A 20,994-nucleotide genomic window follows, 5' to 3' on the forward strand; every position below is an offset into this window, starting at 1 on the left:
AGCTTCACATTCAATACGAGTAATCAACCGCACACGATATGTTTTTTATCTTTACTCTCCTTCCTTGTTCCAACCTTGTTGCATAACACTCTCCTCAACGTAAATACTTCAACATTTCCTTTTTTTCCTTTTTGTTGTACCCAATCTAGTCTGAAAGCCACAATGTTTTGCATATTCTTTGTAAACTTGAACTCCTTCTTCTATGGTATTGTATAAATCTCCTAGTTTAGGCTTCTTCTCATCTACGCATGGTGGAAATTACTCCCCGGGTTCTTTTGGTAGAATAGTGCAAATTGGTGTAGACAATAATGTCGAAATCGCTGAACTAACTTCATCATTTGATTCTATTTAATCTGCACAACTGGAAAGAGAAAAATTTAGCACACCCATTGTTACAATCTATCAAACGTTTTCTGAATCTATGATATATAAGTTCTAAACATTTAGTATAGACGTTTTATTATTTACAAAATTAATAGTAATTTGCCAAAACCAAATTAGACAAAATATCATACAACATTGAACTCTCCTGGGAACATTGTTTCACTATATGAGGTACACTACAAAGTATCTACAAGTACAAATTATCGTGGAGTATCTCACACCCAACCCAGTACAAATTTTCTGAACCTACGGTACAAATTTCCTAAACCTATAGTATATATTTTCTGAACAACTTCTATTATATACATCATCTCTAATAACTGATCTTCCAACTCTGATCTTATAGAAGTTGTTCAGAAAATATCCACACAATCAATCAAATATCTCTTTCCCAGGACCCATGATACCAATTCATGAATCTAAGCTAACAATTAATGAATCCGTACAATTTCATCAATCAAATACCAATTCAGTCCGTAAAAAAAATCGATGAGAAAATATCCACGCAATCGATCAAATCTCTATTTCCCAGGACCCATGAACCAATTCATGAATCTAAGTTAACAAGTAATGAATCCGTACAATTTCATCAATCAAATACCAATTCAATCCGTAAAAAAAATTGAACAAGCGAACATATTTAATATGAATGAAATTCGAGAAAAAGTAAGGTTAATTAGTTGTTTACCTGGATATAATCGAATTACTTGCTTTCAATTATTTTGATAATCTTGCATGCAATTGGTTTTGATCATCATTGTTTTTCGATTATGAACAAAATCTGGTTTGTTTTTTTGGTGGAGTTGTAATTGCAGTAACAAGGTTAGGAAATTTAGGAGTTTTTGACAAATAAACAGTGGTTTTTGTAAAAAGAAAGGCTAGTTTAATTAATATCCGCGCGTTGATCTTAGCCGTAGGTAGTATTCATCGAACGGTGGACAATGGTTCTCATGGTTCTCGTGGGAAGGGTGTTCTCATGGGATCTTAACCCTATATATATATATATATATATATATATATATATATATATATATATATATATATATATATAGGGGCGGGATCCCGTACGAACTGGGTTACGGTACGAACCTTACGAACTTGCTTAAAAACACTCTTAATTGCACAAAACAAAACTCAACCCCCCGGACTTCCTTCTTTCTCATTCTTATCCCTAACTACCACGACACCTGACTTCCCTCTCCCTCTCCCTCATCTAATCCCACCACCACCACCCGCCGGAGGTTTCAGACGACGGCCGGAGGTAGAGCTTTCCGTCACCTGCGACACAAAAAAAATACCAAAGAAATCACGCTCTCTTCTTGTTCACTCACTTCGCCGACGACCAAGGTGGTAGTACGTTTGTTGTCGACATTCAGAAAATACTACTCGTACTACTTGATTGTTAATATTAACCCAGAAAAAGAAAAGGAGGTTTGAGAATGTATCAATGGAGGAAATTCGAGTTCTTAGAGGATAAATACGGTGGAAAAAGTCAAGTACCCGACGAAATTACAGGACAAATATTATGTTGTTCAAGTGGAAGAGGTAAAATAGCAGTTGGATTTAATTTGTTTTTTGAAATCTTCGCTTATGGTAGATCTCGCATTTCGATTCGAATGGTGGGCTACTTGAGGATTGAAGGATGATGGTGGCTCGTGCGGTGGTTCTCCGTTACTTGTGGTATATTGTGGTGACAGGTGATGTCCCCGTCGTAGTCTGAGGTGGCTGGTCATGTCACCGATACAGGATCAAGTGGCTGTCGGGGCTGATGGCGGGGACGGGGCTGTTTGTGGGGTTAGTTCAGGGATGGTGGTGGTCGTGGTGCTAGCAGTAGGTGTGGTGGTTGTAGTGTTGGTGTTGGTGGTTAGGTGGGTGGTCGTAGTTGATTTTTAGATTGTGGAAACACAAAACACCACCCTGGATACACATTGTATTACTACTGGATACACTAATCGATGTGTGTATATAGTAGTAATCCCATGTGTATTGGTAGTAATACCATGTGTATCCGAGGATACACAAATCGACTACCAATAAATATAGACTATTATAATAAGAAAATGCATCAAGTTACCAGCTAGTTAATTGGAGTAATATTTAATAGCAGTATTTGAAATTGTACATAAGTTAGTTCAATATGATATTCAAAGTAACAAGATACGAGTGAACTAAACACATTAAATTTGATTGACTTGAACCATTTTTAACCGAGTTTGATTCAACTGATCCTACTAATCATTATCGGCAAAGAAATTTAATTGAAAACTAAATTTACTTTGAACGGATTAAGCAAGATGAAATAATTCACTATTTTTCCAAATAACACGAGTAAACATCTAATATGCAGCTTGTAAATGGAAACTGTTAATGAAAAGTCAACATATTAAACACAGACACTAACAAAGAAGTTGGAAGAACACTACAAATACATGAAAACAAAACTTTCATGATTATGGAAGCGGCGAACCAATTACCAAGATACCCATATTACTACCTCAGATACATATGGAATTACTACCAAATACACATGGTATTGCTACCGGATACACATATCGACTTGTGTATCCGCTAGTAATAGCGTGTGTATCTGGGCTGCTAATTTGTGTACCTAGAGTCCTAGAGTAATACAAACCATTTCAGAAACTAGTCCCGGAATCAGAGTTATGGTCCCCCTTGGATATTCTGCCGGTAACACGGAGCTTAAGCTCCTTCATGTCCCCTCCGGAGAAGAAAAGTGCCAACTTGCGTTGGATAATAAGACCATCGTGGCTGTCTCTCACTTTTCGGTGACTGTCTCGAATGCTTCTTGGTGGCCCATCCCATGTTAATTTTCTCCCATATCCACCCATCTCTAAGCTGTGATTATACTTTCGAGCTTCACTCTCATCATCCATGAACCGAAGAAATGCCATATAAACGTGAGACATCCCAAGCTGGAATGCTTCAAAGTGCAAGCAAAAATACCGACCAAAGCAATGGAAGACCTGAAACGCGATATAACAGTAAAGCAGATTCGTCAAATTACAAGCTTAAATAATTTATCTTACTATTCTGCCAGCATCACGATACGATGTTCGTGTTCCATTATTAATTTATCTTTATCTTCCAGGTCCCCTCAACAAAGCCAGAAACTGAAACTGTGCTGATTGAGCTGATGCAGCACTTGCATCTGCTGTAGCTCGAGTGACAGCGAGCTTAGCTCGAAGATCATCAAGATCATTGAGGTCATTGCATCACAAGTTGCAGTCAGCAAACCAGTATCATAACACTGATATATGACAAGTTTAAACTTTACAGGCAGCAAATGTTGAAACCTTGAACGAGATGGTTGAAAACTTGAAATGAGTCATTCCTGTCACAATTTTTTTAAGTGTTGATCTCGTACATGTTTCTAGTGAGACCAATTCATGTGAATTAATTTATCTATTGACTGGATACGAAACAAGTTCACCAGATAATGTTGCTGAGTTTGTTTTGATCAATGGAGACGTTCCACATTTGGTCAAAGAAAACATGAAATGAGACATACTCGTTATGGTCCAGGACAGTGTCCAAAATCATTTAATCAAGAAAACAGAAGCTTCACATGGTTGGCCTAACATTAAGCCTACTTGTTAGCTTCATGCCCATTGACTTGTTAGCCTGAAAAAGTATATCAGGAAAAATAGTAGTAGAGCCGTAGAGGCCTTGTTACAAAGAGAGACCTGAATATCATCACCTAAACACATTGCAGCCACCCCAAAAGCACCCACAAATCCACAATGGGTGCCGGATACACATGGTATTACTAACAGATACACATGGTATTATTGTCGGATACACAAATCGATGTGTATCTAGTAGTAATACCATGTGTATCCGGGCTGGTATTTTGAGTATCCACCGCTCCACCACCACACCACACCACAACCCACCACCACCATCACGCCGCTCACCACCACCGCCCATACCTACTGTTGCCACCAGGTTACCTGACAGCATTTTAAGGCGACTTTAGCCTGACCAAAGATATTTAATACTTTGCACAGTGCTAGACCAAGCATAAAACTCATACAGACTCATACAACAACACACAGCATGTCACTAGTAATAACCAACTCGTAATGACAAAATTATAAACCAACTACGGAGTATATAATTGGTATGAGAATAAAATCTAGTTAAATTGAATCATTTCAAAAAGTATAAGCTACCAAAAAAAGTGAACTGCAGAAATAATTTGACAAAATCCACCACAGGAAAAGTAATTGTCTATTCTTCAGTGAAAAATGATCCACAAAATTTGTCTAAATTACCTTAGCATTCTGAATCAGACGGAGTTGAGGGAGCACTGAGATGGCCTCAAGAGACATGCTGAAAGGCCACAAAAAACGGATAAAAATACTATATCCGCCTCTAGGATGGGCTAGAGCTGCAGCAAAAGCGCATGGCAGTAACTGTAGACAAAATAACATAAGACACATTTAAACATAATTAATTAGATGGTGTCAAGCTAATGCCTCCATGTTGAGTCATGAACATGTGTAAGTTGGTTTTTTTAGTTGTCTTCTTCGGTACAAGAAGAACCCCCAGTAAAAAAGTAATCTTATCAAATGTAAAATAAGCTGATATTTTGGAAAGTTTGCTAACAATTTCACGATTAGTTTACGTTTACGATGCATATTTGACAAATGCAGAAGGGACCTTACAAGCAAAATGATTTAGAGTAAGATAATAAGATTTCAAAAATGTTTTACTACTTCACCCTTTCCTATAATAATTCAGCAGCATTTAAAAGAGAAGCAAAGATTTTAGAAATCACACAACAGAAGCATATTGTATAAAACTCCTTATTGGAAACAGAACGTAATAAGCAAAGAGAGTATCAACAAGATGGACGGAAAACATTACCACATAATACCAGGGCATGTTGTCTAGGTCTTTCAGGTAACTTGATTTCAATTTAACTCGCATCATATAAATCATCCAAAGTGTAGCGCCGAGTATAATGAAATCGAGTGCACAATTGATATCCCAATAGAATGAAAAGGTACATGTGAGTCTTAAGACTAGATAGATTGCTGTGAGCTCTTGAGTCTTTAGTGAGAGACCTATGAAAAAAGCCGATACAATAATAGACATTAGAAAAGTATTGAACTATGCTCATCCAAATCTACCAACAAGGAGCACGATTCAAAACTAATTGTACTTCACCATGGTACGGGCTGGCTGAATAAGAAAGCAATATGCAAAATATTAAGGCATTATACTTTAGTTAGGATGTGCTGTTTTCGAATCAGTCATTCTTCATTCTAACTAGAATATAGTTCCAAACCCTATTTTTGGACTTAAAGTCACCTCCTTTGAAGTTCAGTTCAGTTCCTATAAGTTCGGTTCAGAAAAGTTTAGCTCTTATAAGTTTATTCGGAAAAGTTCAACTCCCATAAGTTTTGTTCAGTTTAGTTCCTCCTATAAGTTCAGTTAAGAAAAGTTCAGAAAAATTAAGTCCGTATTCCGTAAAATAGGGCCCTAATATAAAAATTGTCCAAAAGAACATTTAATTAATTTCTATAAATTTGGAGGCATATTACGAAATGTTTTTTTTTATCAAGATGTTAATTTTACACTCAGTGAATCATGAACTCAATGTTAAAAACCTTTTACACTCAAAAATAATTAACTATAGCAAATGACATGACTAAATTAGGCCAAATACAGCAGAAAAATTACTCAGTACACAGATACTGAGCTACCCAGATACTTAAAAGAGACATTCTCAAACAAATATTCTTGTAAGATCGACTCATTTGTTGTCTAAGCCATCAATTAATAAGTAGTAGCGGAGCCAGGATAAGGTAACCTAAAAAAATCGAAAATTTTAACTAAAAGTTTAGAAATTTTCAAATGCCAGCGAGGGCGACGCCCCTGCTACCCCTCGCTCCACGACTGATGGGGTAAATACTAAATAGGCATGTAAACTACCAAAGACGTCTCAGGCCTAGTGATTAAGACGAAAGTATTCCTAGTCCCCATGTATTGTCATGAATTGCGACCTCTTCATTCTTCAACACCACAAAAGAATAAAAACTATACTAGAAAGTCCCAAGTTTGAATTGTTTAGGGAGCGCCCCTGCTAGCCCCCTTAACTCTATCACTACGTAAATTGGTGAATGAAAAATAGTAATCCATGAGTAATAAAAAAATTACCAGCACAGGTTCTGGAGAAGGGGAGTTTATAAATCAAGAGAAGAAGACCAAGAGCATGAACAGCACGACTTGGAATAAAATAATAATTTAGACATATACAAAAAATTAATTGTCTATTCTTCAGTGAAAAATGTGAACTTAGACATCTAAAAAAAGTGAACTGCAGAAATAATCTGACAAAATCCACCACGGGAAAAGTAATTGTCTATTCTTCAGTGAAAAATGTGAACTTAGACATATACAAAAATTAGTAATAGTTTTATAACTTCAAAATCTTCAAATGATATTGCAATTTACTGTTGAAATCATACACACTCTTTGCTATATGCCTATAATGCAGATTGGTATTTGGCAGGAATTGATCATACCTGGTTTGGTGTGATATTTAAGCCGTCATACAAAATTTATTACAACAGTCGACAAAAATACAATTCCATTTTGGATGATTCAGAACAATGAGAGGAAAATAAAGAGATTTACTGATGGCGATGCGCGGGGAAAAGTGCAGGAAAAGAGCAACAATACAGACATCATCGGAGAAGGGTTGAACGACAATACATACTACCTTCAACGACTACCACCACTCAGCCCTACAAGCACTGTATCAGCCACTACAGTCTACAACAAACAAGACGGTCTATTTTTGTTGTTCCATGATCAAAAGACTGAAATTTCCGAGTTTGTCAATCAGAAAAGCATAGACCTCAAAGTTAGAAATTTGTGGATCAAAAAACAAATTATTCCTACTCGACATACCTACTAATACTAATTCCACTACTCCCACTATCCCAGTCAATTCTTTACGTTTTCCTTATTTAGGTGTCTCATTCATCTCTTTACGTACCGAATAATACTCAAAAAGTTATGATCGAAAACCTAATTAAGTTGCGAAAGTAGAGGATTAAGAAGAAGGGAATACCACATGAAGAGGGAGGGACTGGAGAATTGAAGAGGAGGAGGAAGAAGAAGAAGTAGAAGGTTGTTGGATATAGTTTCTGCCACCTTGTAACACTTCATCATCCATAGCTTTTCCTTGCCTTCCTTCTCTGCCTTGTTTTTGTTCTTCAAACTTTGATTCGTCCATAAATGTGTATCTAGTAGAAACACATGGTATTACTAACAGATACACATGGTATTACTGCTGGATACACAAATCTATATGTGTATCTAGTAGTAATACCATGTGTATCCGGGCTAGTATTTTGAGTATCCATCGCTCCACCACCGCACCACAACCCACCACCACCATCACGCTGCTCACCACCACCGCCCATACCTACTGTTGCCACCAGGTTACCACCACGCACCACTGAACTAACATTACACCCAAGCCCCGTCGCCGCCGACCAAACATTTGCCTCATCTGACCACCGGCATGATACAGGCCACAATAGATATCAGTGCCGACTGCTTTATCATTGCCACAAGCAACCCCGACTCCACCCACTCCGACTACCTGTCTCCACACGGACCCACCAGAAGCAAACCACCAACTCATATAAACAAGATCGCAACCGTCGTCCTCACGGCTACCACTGTAACATCGCCTCCACCGCCTTCCTCCTTTCAGCATAACAAACTCGGTCCAACATCAAATCACCGTAGATCTCATATTTTAGATTTTTTTTTTTTTGAAAAATAATGTGATTTAGTTCATAGATCTATGAAATACGAAGAAGACGGAGTTGAAGAAATGACCGGAGTTAAGTTGAAGAAATGACCGGCAGTGATGGAGTTGCGGTGGTAGCCGGCGAGTTTCAAGACGGAGCTCCGACGACGTTAAGTGGTGGCTGATGGTCAACAAGGACGAGGGATGTGGGGGTTTGGGGATTTGGTTTTGACTTTGGAGAGAGAAAAGGAAACATACACGCGTTTGTATAATATGTTTTGGTTTTTTAAGTCCGTTCGTACAGTTCGCACCCTAATTTAGTTCGCACGGGATCCTAATTCGATATATATATATATATATATATATATATATATATATAAGGATCACAGAAGTACACCATTTTTTGTTTGGTCCATAAGTTCTCTTTAGAGGCATTAGATGAGGGGAGATGGATGGCTGAGTTTTTTATGGAAAAAGGGTGATTAATTAGTTAATTTAACACTATCTCACTTTACCCTCACTAATCCACCTAATTAAAACGTAATTCACTATATATAATTTATTTCCCCACCTACTTCTCTCCCATCTCACAAATACCATCCCTCTCATCTCTTTTAAAAACCTAAATATTTCAAAACAAAAAAAAATAAAAACTCTCTTCTTCACCAACACCCACAACCCACCCCTTCACTCACTCACCACCACCACCCATCCGACACCACCACCAGCCCACCGGACATGCACCTACACCACCACCCACCACCACTGCGCACCACCCGACACCACCCACGGACCCTGAATTCATCACCCCTCCTTTTCCACCACACAACCAGCACAAACACCACCGTCTCCTCTCTCTTTATATATACATAGATAATTGATTAGTGATAAGTGTGTTTTTAATCTTCAATAACTCATCTCTCTCTCTGTCTCTTTATATATATATATATATATATATATATATAGAGAGAGAGAGAGAGAGAGAGAGAGAGAGAGAGAGAGAGAGAGAGAGAGAGAGAGAGAGAGAGAGAGAGAGAGAGAGAGAGGCGGGATCTTGTGAGTTTGGTTCTTATGATAAGTTTGTGCTTTAAAATCTAGACCATTAGATTGACAGAAATAAAGGGCTGATATAATCTTACTGACTTACGGTGTTGATAACCACTACAACAGAAAGACTTACTGTAATACTATGGTTTTCTATGTCTATGGGTACTCTATCGAGTGGTACTTACTCTCTCGAGTGAGTATGTTTTTATACGAAACAGTAGTCTGCCTGATGGGTACTCGATCGAGTACGTGTGGCACTCGATCGAGTAAGGGGCACTCGATCGAGTAAGTGTGTTTTACGGGTGATTTTGACGGGTTTTGTTAATAATGCGGGATTAGTATATAAAGCCTCCGTCATCTTTCTTAATCTCTTTTATCATTCTAAAAACCCCTTTTGAGAAGAAAAGAAGTTACGTAAGTGTGTTCCTCGCATTGTTAACAAATCCCCAAGGCTAGGAGTGTCGGATCATCTTGTTCTTTACGCCGTTGTGATCCTTGTGTCGAGGGTAAGCTTTTTATACAATTTTTATAATGTTTTGTTAAAGTTAGTTGAAACCCTAATTGGGTAATTTGGGGGTTTTGGGGAGTATTGTTGGTGTTAGATTGTGATTGTATGATTGTATGTTTGATAGGAAGTAATTTCAGTGAAGGACGATATTGATTAGCTGATTGTGACGATCTAGGTGATTAATGTTCTAGGTAGGGTTTTCCCTACTCAGTATTAATTACATAAGTGTGGTTGGTGATTACTGTTGTTGTTGTATATAATATTGGCATTGGATTCTGGTTTGGTGGTTGTTGATAGTGTAGTATAATTGTTGTTGTATAACTGTCTGTGATCTTCGGGGCGCGTCCCTGGCTGAGTGGAGTCACTTGCGGGAGTGGCTTCACGCCCTTGATTCGCCCTCTGTGGAACCCGCCACAGGAGCGATGTGCACATTGAGGAAACTTAGGCTTATCGCTCGATGGAGATGAGCGGGGATTTGGTGGGTATGGCTGCGGTCCCCCACTGGCGGCGTAGAGTACTTGTTGCGATGGGTACTCTGGCAGGGCTACACAATTTAGTGTGTAGTCAGTTGTGTGGAGATTGGAGATGGAGACTGGAGATTGGTTTGAGCTGTTTGTGTTCCTGTTTCATTGTGGCTATTGTTTTTGTGTAATCAGTACAGACCCCGTTTAAATGTTTTAAAAATTGTGGTGATCCATTCGAGGGTGGTCAGCAGTTATCGAGCAGGTATGAGACGATGTGCATGGGATAGCTGGGATAAGTCATCACGTTGCAGTTTTAGAAGTCTTCCGCTGTGTCGAACATTTTGTAGTTGTTTAGTAGTTGTCAGTTTTGAGAACCTTGTACTTCCTTTTAACGGTTTTTGGAGTTTGGCTTGTATCACTTAAACTTTATTATCATTTAAATACGTTTCGTTATTGTCATTTGAGATCATCATTCTCGGGTAACCGAGAGATGGTGGCGATCTCATACCATACCTGGTCGCAGTAAGACTTGGAGTATGGGGGTGTCACACTTACTACCTGCAATTATTCTCCCAAATTATCTCATAAGCACAAAAAAATTCCTAGGAAAAAAAAAGATGAAGATTAAGCTACAACCCATGAAAAAGACAATTAATCTCATCATCATCAAGCAGCAGCATCGTCACTAATCTCATAATGAACAACAATAATAATTAAGATCAAGATCCTAATCACAATCAAGTTGATGATAATCCCAGCAAGAAATCTGCATCAAACGCGAGTAATGTTTGCTTCGCGTTTTGGAAATATATCGTCACCTACTAATAATGATCATGATTATGATTTTCCTCTTGATTTCTCCGCCATTATTTTCTCCGCCATTTCCTTCTGGTATTTTCCGATTTAATTCATTAATGAATTGAATTAATGAATTCCTAATAATTTGAAATCAGGAGAACGATGGTGCGTGGTGGTCGATGGTGGATGGAACACATTGGGCTCGGTTCCCCCTGGCAAATGGCCCGGAATTTGATCTGCGTCGATGGGTTTTTCCATGACCGGCTTCATCCTCAGATGATGACGATCCTGACGAGCTTAAACATGAGGAGTTTGAGTGATCGTCTTCTAAGAGCTCTAACATTCCACCCAACTTTTTTTCTTCCAGCCATGACTTGACCAGCTGAGTTAAATCCTCTGTGGGACCCCCCATAGTCAATGTAGGTTATCAGATCACCTGCAGAAAGGGTGGCAACGGCGGGAGCAAGGGTTTCATCACAACTGGCAAGCATGTACAGCGATATGTCACCGAGCAGTCGGCCCTCCTCGTCCACAACAGCTACTGCAGATTGGCCACCTACAGAGGTGTTGATTGCTGACAAGGCAGACAAGGCAGGGTCATCACAGTGGACTGATAAGATCTTCTTCTCGATTATGTCGAGGGATGAATTGCATTGAAAGGAATGGGAGAGAAGAGATTGATGGAGTTAAAGAAAAGGCGGATTACATCTTCTAGGGTTATACAGCAGAATTGACGCCCAAATGAGGCTTTCTGGTGGAGCTTTTGTTTGGTGATACCTGAACTCCGGTTTCTCCTTGGGACAATTAGGCTCTGTGCTCCTTCTAGATGGTAGTGTATTCTTTTTGCTGTACTTTATGGCATGAAGAGTGAATGGATTATTGACTTACTGTCCAATTAAACAGTCATACAATTTTGGTATTTTAGGGGCTAATATATAAAACATGTGGTATACTATTTTTTCTTGGCTCTCTAATTAATATACATTTATTAAACTCTGCATACTCAAGTCCAAAGGATGTACATAAATTCTCAAGTAAAGCTATATACTCGGAACTAGGCCATGAACTCAGCAATATGCTTTGTCATCTTGTGAGCGAGTGGACTACTCAAATAACATGGAAAAAAAGAGTAAAAAAATCAAAGTGACGCCGGAATAACATCACAATAACACCAGAATAACAATATCACCAGAATAACAACACAATAACAGTTGGTAAAAAAAAGAAAAAAAAAAAGTAGTAAAAAAAAAAATCAAAGTAAATCGGAATAATATCACAATAACACCAGAATAACAATACCACCAGAATAACAGCACAATAACATTGCGGTAAAAAAAAGTAAAAAAATCAATTTAGTAAAAAAATCAACGGGATACGGGAATAACATCACAATAACACCAGAATAACAATATCACCAGAATAACAGCACAATAACATGCGGTAAAAAAGAGTAAAAAACTCAAAGTAGTAAAAAAAATCAAAGTGACACCGGAATAACATCACAATAACAACATAATAACACGTGGTAAAAAAAAAAATCAAAGTCGTAAAAAAAATCAAAGTGACAGCAGAATAACATCACAATAACAGCGGAATAAAAATCACAGCACAATAACACGTGGTAAAAAAAGAGAAAAAAAATCAAAGTCGTAAAAAAACTCAAAGTAAAAAAAACACAATAACAGCATAATAACACGAGTTAAAAAAATAAGAGTAAAAAAAATAAAGTAAAAAAAACATTTGGTACAAAAAGAAAAGGAAAAAATGTAACATAATGAGAAAATTAGAGAAAAACATAAGAGAAAAAAAAACTAAAGTCATAAAAAAAAAAAGCACAATAACAGCATAATAACACGAGGTAAAAAAAAAAGAAAAAAAAATTAAATAAAAAAAAAGAGTAACACTAGAAAAAAGAGAAAATAAGTAAATGACAGAAGATTACATCTTGGCCGTTCATCTCTAATATAATCTAGTGGCTGAGATTTCAAAGCATAAACTCACCATAATAAACAAAACTTATAAGAACCTAACTATATATATATATATATATATATATATATATACATATATATATATACATGTATATATATATACATGTATATTGTATATATATATACATGTATATATACATGTATATATATACATGTATATATACATGTATATATACATATATACATGTATATATATACATATATACATGTATATATACATGTATATATATACATGTATATATACATGTATATATATATACAATATACATGTATATATATATACATGTATATATATATATATATATATATATATAGAGAAGAGATCAACTAAGGTCCACATTTATTTTGAGTCCATAAGTTCTATTATGAGCCATTGGATGGAGGGAAATGGAGGGATGAGATCAACCCCAAAAAGTGTGTTTATAAAGCTAATCTCACCATCTCTCTCCTCCTTCACTAATCCACTCTAATTAATCACTAATTTACTTTATATTTCTTTTCCACTCATCCATTTCTCTTTCATCTTACACATTTCATTTCTCTCTTCTCTCAAACTCTAAAAAAAAAAACCCAAATAAATAAAAAAACCCAAAAATCCAAATAAATAAAAAACCCAAAAAATCCAAATAAATCAAAAAACTCAAATAAATCATTCATTCCTCTCTTCCTCATTCACCACCACCCACCACCATCCCACCCGACACCAAATAACCACCCACCACCCCCCCCCCCCCCCCCCCCCCCCCCCCCCCCCCCCCGCCGACTTTTTTTTTTTTTTTTTTTTTTTTTTTTTTTTTCAACTCGTTTTTTTTTTCTTTTTCGTTTTGTATTAATTTGTATGTTTTTAGTTGTTTTTTCCATTTATTATTTTTTTTGTCTTTTATTTTATTTTAGTTGTCTTTTATTTTGTTAGTTATCATTTTTTAGTCATTTTCTTAAATCTCTTCTTGTTATACTTTTTTTTTTGTGAGATACTTTTTTTTCATAATTGTATAACTTTAGTCCATTTTTGTATAACTTTATGCATATGATGTATAACTCTAGGCATATAATGTATAACTCTAGGCATTTAATGTAAAACTTTAGTCCAAAATTGTATAACTTTAGTCATATAATGTATAACTCTATGCATATGATGTATAACTCTAGGCATATAATGTATAACTCTAGGCATTTAATGTATAACTCTAGTCAAAAGATGTAAAACTCTAGTCACAATCTGTATAACTCTAGACATACAATGTATAACTCTAGGCATTTGATGTATAACTCTAGTCAAAAAAAAAATAACAACAAAAAAACAAAAAAAATAATATGAAAAATCTAAAACAAATCTAAAAATCTAAGGTCCATTATATATTTGAGTCCATATTTTTGTATAACTTTAGTCCATAGTTGTATAACTTTAGTCCATTTTTGTATAACTCTAGTCCTTCATATGTATAACTTTAATCCATATTTGTAAAACTTTAGTCCAAAATTGTATAACTTTAGTCATATAATGTATAACTCTATGCATATGATGTATAACTCTAGGCATATAATGTATAACTCTAGGCATTTAATGTATAACTCTAGTCACAAAGAGTCCAAAATTGTATAACTTTAATCCATAAGAGTATAACTTCAGTCATAAAATGTATAACTCTAGTCATACAATGTATAACTCTAGTCACAGTTTGTATAACTCTAGTCATACAATGTATAACTCTAGTCACTTTGGTTCATTTTTGTATAACTTTAGTCCAATTTTTGTATAACTTTAGTCCATTTTTTGTATAACTTTAGTCTTTTTTTGTATAACTTTGGTCTATTTTTGTATAACTTTGGTTCATGTTTGTATAACTTTAGTTCATTTTTGTACAACTTTGGTATATTTTTGTATAACTTTAGTCCATAGTTCTATAACTTTAGTCCATAATTGTATAACTTTAGTCCATTTTTGTATAACTCTAGTCCTTCATATGTATAACTTGAGTCCATACTTGTAAAACTTTAGTCCAAAATTGTATAACTTTAGTCATATAATGTATAACTCTATGCATATGATGTATAACTCTAGACATATAATGTATAACTCTAGGCATTTAATGTATAACTCTAGTCACAATATTTATAATTCTAGTCAAAAGATGTAAAACTCTAGTCACAATCTGTATAACTCTAGACATACAATGTATAACTCTAGGCATTTGATGTATAACTCTAGTCAAAAAAAAAATAACAACAAAAAAACAAAAAAAATAATATGAAAAATCTAAAACAAATCTAAAAATCTAAGGTCCATTATATATTTGAGTCCATATTTTTGTATAACTTTAGTCCATAGTTGTATAACTTTAGTCCATTTTTGTATAACTCTAGTCCTTCATATGTATAACTTTAGTCCATATTTGTAAAACTTTAGTCCAAAATTGTATAACTTTAGTCATATAATGTATAACTCTATGCATATGATGTATAACTCTAGGCATATAATGTATAACTCTAGGCATTTAATGTATAACTCTAGTCACAATATTTATAATTCTAGTCAAAAGATGTAAAACTCTAGTCACAATCTGTATAACTCTAGACATACAATGTATAACTCTAGACATACAATGTATAACTCTAGTAAAAAAAAATTAATAACAAAAACCAAAAAAACTCATAATAACAAAAACAAAAAACCAAATAATAATAATAAAACCAAAAAACCAACAACCCAACCAAACCCGAAATGTAAAATAAACCAAATAACAATAAAAAAAAACCAAATTTAAATATCGTGTGTATAACTCTAATGTTTTAAGTGTATAACTTTAGCCATAAATAGTTTAACTTTAATGTTTTAAGTGTATAACCAACAAAGAAATTAATAACCAACAAAAATTAAAAACCAAATAACAATTACAAAATAAAGTAAATATGACAAAAACACAAAAAAACCAATAGATCTAAAAAAAACACCACCACACAAAATTAATACCAAATCTCAAATAATAATAAAAATAACTAAACTAAAAAAAATAAAAACCAAATAAGAATAATAACAATAAAACAAAAAATCAAAAACCAAAAAACCAAAAAACAAAGAACAAAATAAAGTAAATCTGAAAAATTAAAAAAATGGACAATGAAAATAAAACAAAACCCATACAAAATAAAACAAAACCCATATAAAACAAAACCCATATAAAATAAAAACAAAAAAAAACAAAAAACCCAAATATTAAAAACAAAATGGAACGATTCAAGTGTTGCGGGCTGGGAAGAAAAAAAAAAGAGAAAGGAAGAGGAAAAGGGGAGGAAGGAAGGACGGGCGGCGGAAGGAAGGACGGCGGGAGGAGGAGAAAGGAAGGACGGCGGAATCTTGTGGGCTGTGGTGTCGGGGCTTGCAGATCCGAGAGGAGGAGGGAGAGGGAGGCGGCAGAAGGAGGAGGTCGTGGTGGTTTTTGGTGATAATTTTTTTAGGATTTATTATTGTTGGTGTTGACGGAGGTGTGTAGTAACCGCAGAAGGAGGAGGACGGAGTTGGTTCTGGTGGTCGGCAGATCCGGTGTGCGTAGAGGTGGCGGCGGCCTGAGATGCGGTTGTGCGCAGGGGTGGTTTTTGAGGAGATGGCAGATCCGGCGTGCGTAGGGGTGGCGGCGTGTGGTGCTTTTGTGGTTGCGGGGTGCGTTTGTGAGAGGGGTGGAGGCGGCGTTTGTGGTGCTTTTGTGGTTTTGGGTTTTTTTATTTGTTTGGGTTTTTATTTGTTGGGAGAGAATGAATGAGGAGAGGGTGAGTGACTGATTAAAGAGGTTGAGTGAATGAAATGGATGAGAGGAGGTTATGAGAATGAGGAGGATTAAGAAGGGAGATTAATTGAGGTAGGGAGGTAATTAGATGAGATCAAATTGTGGCCCTTCATTGAGATGAAATCTCAACCTTCCATCCCCTCCATCCTATGGTCCTTATAAAGACTTAGGGACTCATAAGGTGTAAGGGCCTTATGAGAACCCTTCTCTATATATATATATATATATATATATATATATATATATATATATATATATATATATATAATTAGGATCAAATGAGTCCACCTCCCTTAGGTGAGTCCATGAGTCCTAATCTTAGCCATTAGATTATAACAAAATCAATGGCTAAGATTAATTCTGAAAATAAAAGGTCCCTATAAAAGCAAAAAAAAAAACCCTAATTTCATTCATTCACCTGCCTCCCTCACTCACTCCCACTTCTCTCTCTAAATTTCTAAATCCCTTCTTTCTTCTTCCTCCTTTCACCCCGACACCACTTCTGCCGCCACCCAACCCGCCGCCGCCACCACGCTATCACCACCCTTCTAACCCACACACACGGCCACCACCCAGACAAAACTCGACATCAACAGTCGCCGCTCACAACCAATCAAATCTGGAAAAAAAAAGAGAAAGGAGAAGGAAGAGAGGCGGCAGAATCACCGTACCAACTGCCCACAACAACACCACTACCACTAGCCTCACACATAAAACACCAACAACAACAACAACAACAAACACGAGTCCTTTTTTCAAATCTGAAAAAAAAAAGGGAGAGAGGCGGTTGCCGCCGTTTTGTTGTAGGTCTGGTCGGAGGAGAAAGGGAGGAAGAAGAAAGGGGAAGGGGAGTTGGTGGAGTGGTGACGGCTGTGGATAGGGGATATGAGGAGGCGGGTTTTCGAAATTCAAAATTCGAAAAAAAATAGGCGGTATTTCAGAGGAGGAAGAGAGGGAGGTGACGAGTTGTGGGGTGTGGCTGTTGTTGTTGTCGTTGCTTGAAGTCGTCGTAGGGAGGGTGACTGGTGGACTGTTGGTGGTTGTTGTAGGCGTGGTCTTGGTCCGTGGTGGTCGTGGTCTTTGTTTTTTTTTTAAGACCTATGTCATTTGGTTGTGGTGGTGGGGTGGCTGTTTGTGGTAGATCGTGGTCTTGGTCCGTGTTGGTGGTGTTTGGCGGTGACAATAACGGTGGATTAAAGTCGGACAAATCATATTTAATAAAGTTACATCTTCAACTATTAAAATCACTCGTATGCCATTAAAGTTTCACTCGTATATCCTTAAAGTTTCACTCGTAACCATTAAAGTTCCAATCGTAAAATAGAGAAATTACAAAAAATTTACAATATTACTTTAAATACAGACTTAAAGTTTCACATTTTACTATTATAGTTTCACCCATTTAACATTAAAGTTTCATTCAAAAAACAGTGAAAATTAAATAAATATTAGTCACAATTAAATTCAAATTTTTATATTAGAACTGACCTAAAAAATTAAAGTTACACTTTTAAGCATTAAAGTTACAGTCGTAAAACATTAAAGTTACGTTCATATAAATTAGTGAAATTAATAAATTCTAGTATCAATTACATTATAACATAAATTCAAATATTTTGTTAGAAATGGCCTAAAAAAATTAAAGTTTCATTTTTAAGCATTAAAGTTTCACTCGCATATCATTAAAGTTACGATAAAAATATGTTGAATTAAATAAAAATTAGTCATAATTACATTATTTCATAAATTCAAATTTTTATATTAAAAATGACCTAAAAAATTGAAGTTACACTTTTAAGCATTAAAATTTTACTCGTAAAACATTAAAGTTATATTCAAAAATTCATAAATTTGAATTTTTATTTACAAAATGTCTTTAAAAAATTAAAGTTATAATCGTAAAGAATTAAAGTTTCATTTACAGATTAAAGTTTCAATTGTAAAACATTAAAGTTTCATTCCAAAAATTGCTTAGAAGTTTCAAATCTCAACCATCAATCTTAGAAAATCTAATGGCTTTGATTAGGACTTAGGGACTCACCATTTTAGGTGGACTCATTTGAACTTGCCTCTATATGTATATATATATATATATATATATATATATGTATATATATATATATGTGTATATATATATATATGTGTATATATATATATATATGTATATATATATATATATGTGTATATATATATATATATATATGTATATATATATATATGTATATATATATATATATGTATATATATATATATATGTATATATATATAAACATATATATATATGTATATACCTATATATATATATATATATGTATATACATATATATATATATGAGTTCTTATGAGTCATTCATATCCATTGAGTCCCTAAGTCCCTTTAAGGGCCATTGGATGACTAAATGGATGGTTGAGATGGATGGAGAGGGAATGGATTAAGGACTACCAAAAAGAAAAGGAAAAGATGTGGATGGTTGGATGGAAATGGATGGTTGAGACTAAAGGAAACAAAAAAATTTTCTCACTAATCAATTTCTATCATATAATTATTTGTTTTTTACTCTCTAATCACTAATTTAATCACTTTTGAGTTTGAGTGATTAATGAGTCTAAATGTGATATTGTAGGAGTTTTATGAGTGTAACTGTAAGTTGTAGGAGTGTAAATGTGATCTTTTAAGGCGGTTTTTTGTAACTCCGATATGCTAAGAGTTTTATGAGTGTAAATGTAAGTTGTAGGAGTGTAAATGTGATCTTTTCAGGCGGTTTTGTATATAAAATTTTAGAATTTATACAAATTTAAAATTTTACAAGTGTAACTCTAACATTTTACGAGTGTAACTTTGAAGTTTTTCGAGTGTAATTTTAATTTTGTTGTGACGAAAATTTTGAATTTATATAATTTTAACATTTTACAAGGGTAACTTTGATGTTTTCTTAGTGTAATTTTGATTTTTTTATGACGGAAAATTTGAATTTATATAATTTTAACATTTTACGAGTGTAACTTTGATATTTTACGAGTGTAAATGTAATATTTTAAGAGTGTAAATTTGATTTTTTTAGGCAATTTTCTATATAAAAATTGGAATTTATATAATTTTAACATGCTACGAGTGTAAATTTGATGCTTTACGAGTATAAATGTAGTATTTTAAGTGTAAATTTGAAAGTCTACGAGTGTAAATTTGAAGTTTTACGAGAGTAAATTTAATGTTTAACAAGTGTAATTTTGGTCCTTTACGGGTGTAACTTTGGTTCTTTATGAGTGTAACCGTAGTCCGACCACCGACAAACACCACCATCGTCCGACACAGCACCGTCCTCCACCACCAACCCACCATCATAAAAAAGGTAGACCTTTTAAAAAAAACCTGAAAAATAAAGCAAAAAAACTAGAACTGAAACTAAAAAAATAGAATACAAGTGTAACTCTGAGGAAATACGAGTGTAACTCTGATGAAATACGAGTGTAAATCTTAAAAAAAAAATATATAACAAGAAGAATTTAAACAAGCCGAGATTAAAAAAAATATAAAACAAAAAGAAATTTGAAAAAAAATATAAAACTAGTGTATCTTTAAATTAATACGAGTGTAAATGTGAGGAAATACAAGTGTAAATTTAAAGAAATACGAGTGTAAATTTACAGAAATACGAGTGTAACTGTAAAAGAACAAAAAATAAAAAAAAATCTGAAACCATCATTGTGTAATTTTATAGATCTGAAAAAAAAAAGTAAGTGTAAATGTGAGGAAATACAAGTGTACATTTAAGGAAATACGAGTGTTATTGTATGTAATACCCCACATTTTTAGTCAAGTCAAGAAAGTCAAAGGTTAAACCTGAGTCGGAAGTGGGTGAGAATTACTACTAATTTGTAAATAATAATAATAGTAAAGGTAATAATAATGATAATAATAATAATAATAATAATAATAATAATAATAATAATAATGGTAACCATATAGTAATACCCCACATATAAATACCAATTACCTAATATTAATCACGTAAACACTAAAAACAACACAAACAAAATAAAGAGGAACGAGGAGCCGTGAAAGGGAGAGACAGAGAGAACGAGAAGGACAAAGGATTCGGGAGATAAGTACCAGGAGCCCTTCTAATTAGTTCAATTGTGATGATAAGATGCAAAACCATGTCAAACCCTTTATTACCGATTATACTATGTTTAGGATGGATTGGAAAAGTGAATTGCGGGATTA

The 20,994-nt window shown here is 34.7% G+C and overlaps 1 protein-coding gene and 1 pseudogene across 6 annotated transcripts; both read right to left on the reverse strand.

The window, feature by feature from the left end:
* Window positions 1-2,669: 2,669 nt before the first annotated feature.
* LOC141631511 (E3 ubiquitin-protein ligase SINAT3-like) lies at window positions 2,670-8,484 on the reverse strand. 6 transcript variants are annotated; one of them, XR_012537646.1, is made up of 4 exons: window positions 7,490-8,484; window positions 5,275-5,474; window positions 4,680-4,820; window positions 2,670-3,736 (listed from the first exon to the last, which is right to left on the reverse strand). XR_012537646.1 is itself a non-coding variant. In XM_074444173.1 (4 exons), the coding sequence occupies exons 2-4, from the start codon at window positions 5,347-5,349 to the stop codon at window positions 3,021-3,023; spliced, it is 564 nt and encodes a 187-aa protein (XP_074300274.1). In that variant the 5' UTR covers window positions 5,350-5,474; window positions 7,490-8,484; the 3' UTR covers window positions 2,670-3,020. The 6 variants fall into 6 exon arrangements, 1 of the variants encoding a protein (XP_074300274.1); XR_012537643.1 differs by having other exon boundaries at window positions 2,670-4,026; XR_012537642.1 differs by having other exon boundaries at window positions 2,670-4,355.
* Window positions 8,485-10,846: 2,362 nt separating this feature from the next.
* Window positions 10,847-20,577, reverse strand: LOC141632171 (CBS domain-containing protein CBSX5-like; annotated as a pseudogene).
* Window positions 20,578-20,994: the final 417 nt, after the last annotated feature.

This window comes from Silene latifolia, chromosome Y (genome assembly GCF_048544455.1).
Source record: "Silene latifolia isolate original U9 population chromosome Y, ASM4854445v1, whole genome shotgun sequence".
Lineage (NCBI taxonomy): Eukaryota > Viridiplantae > Streptophyta > Magnoliopsida > Caryophyllales > Caryophyllaceae > Silene > Silene latifolia.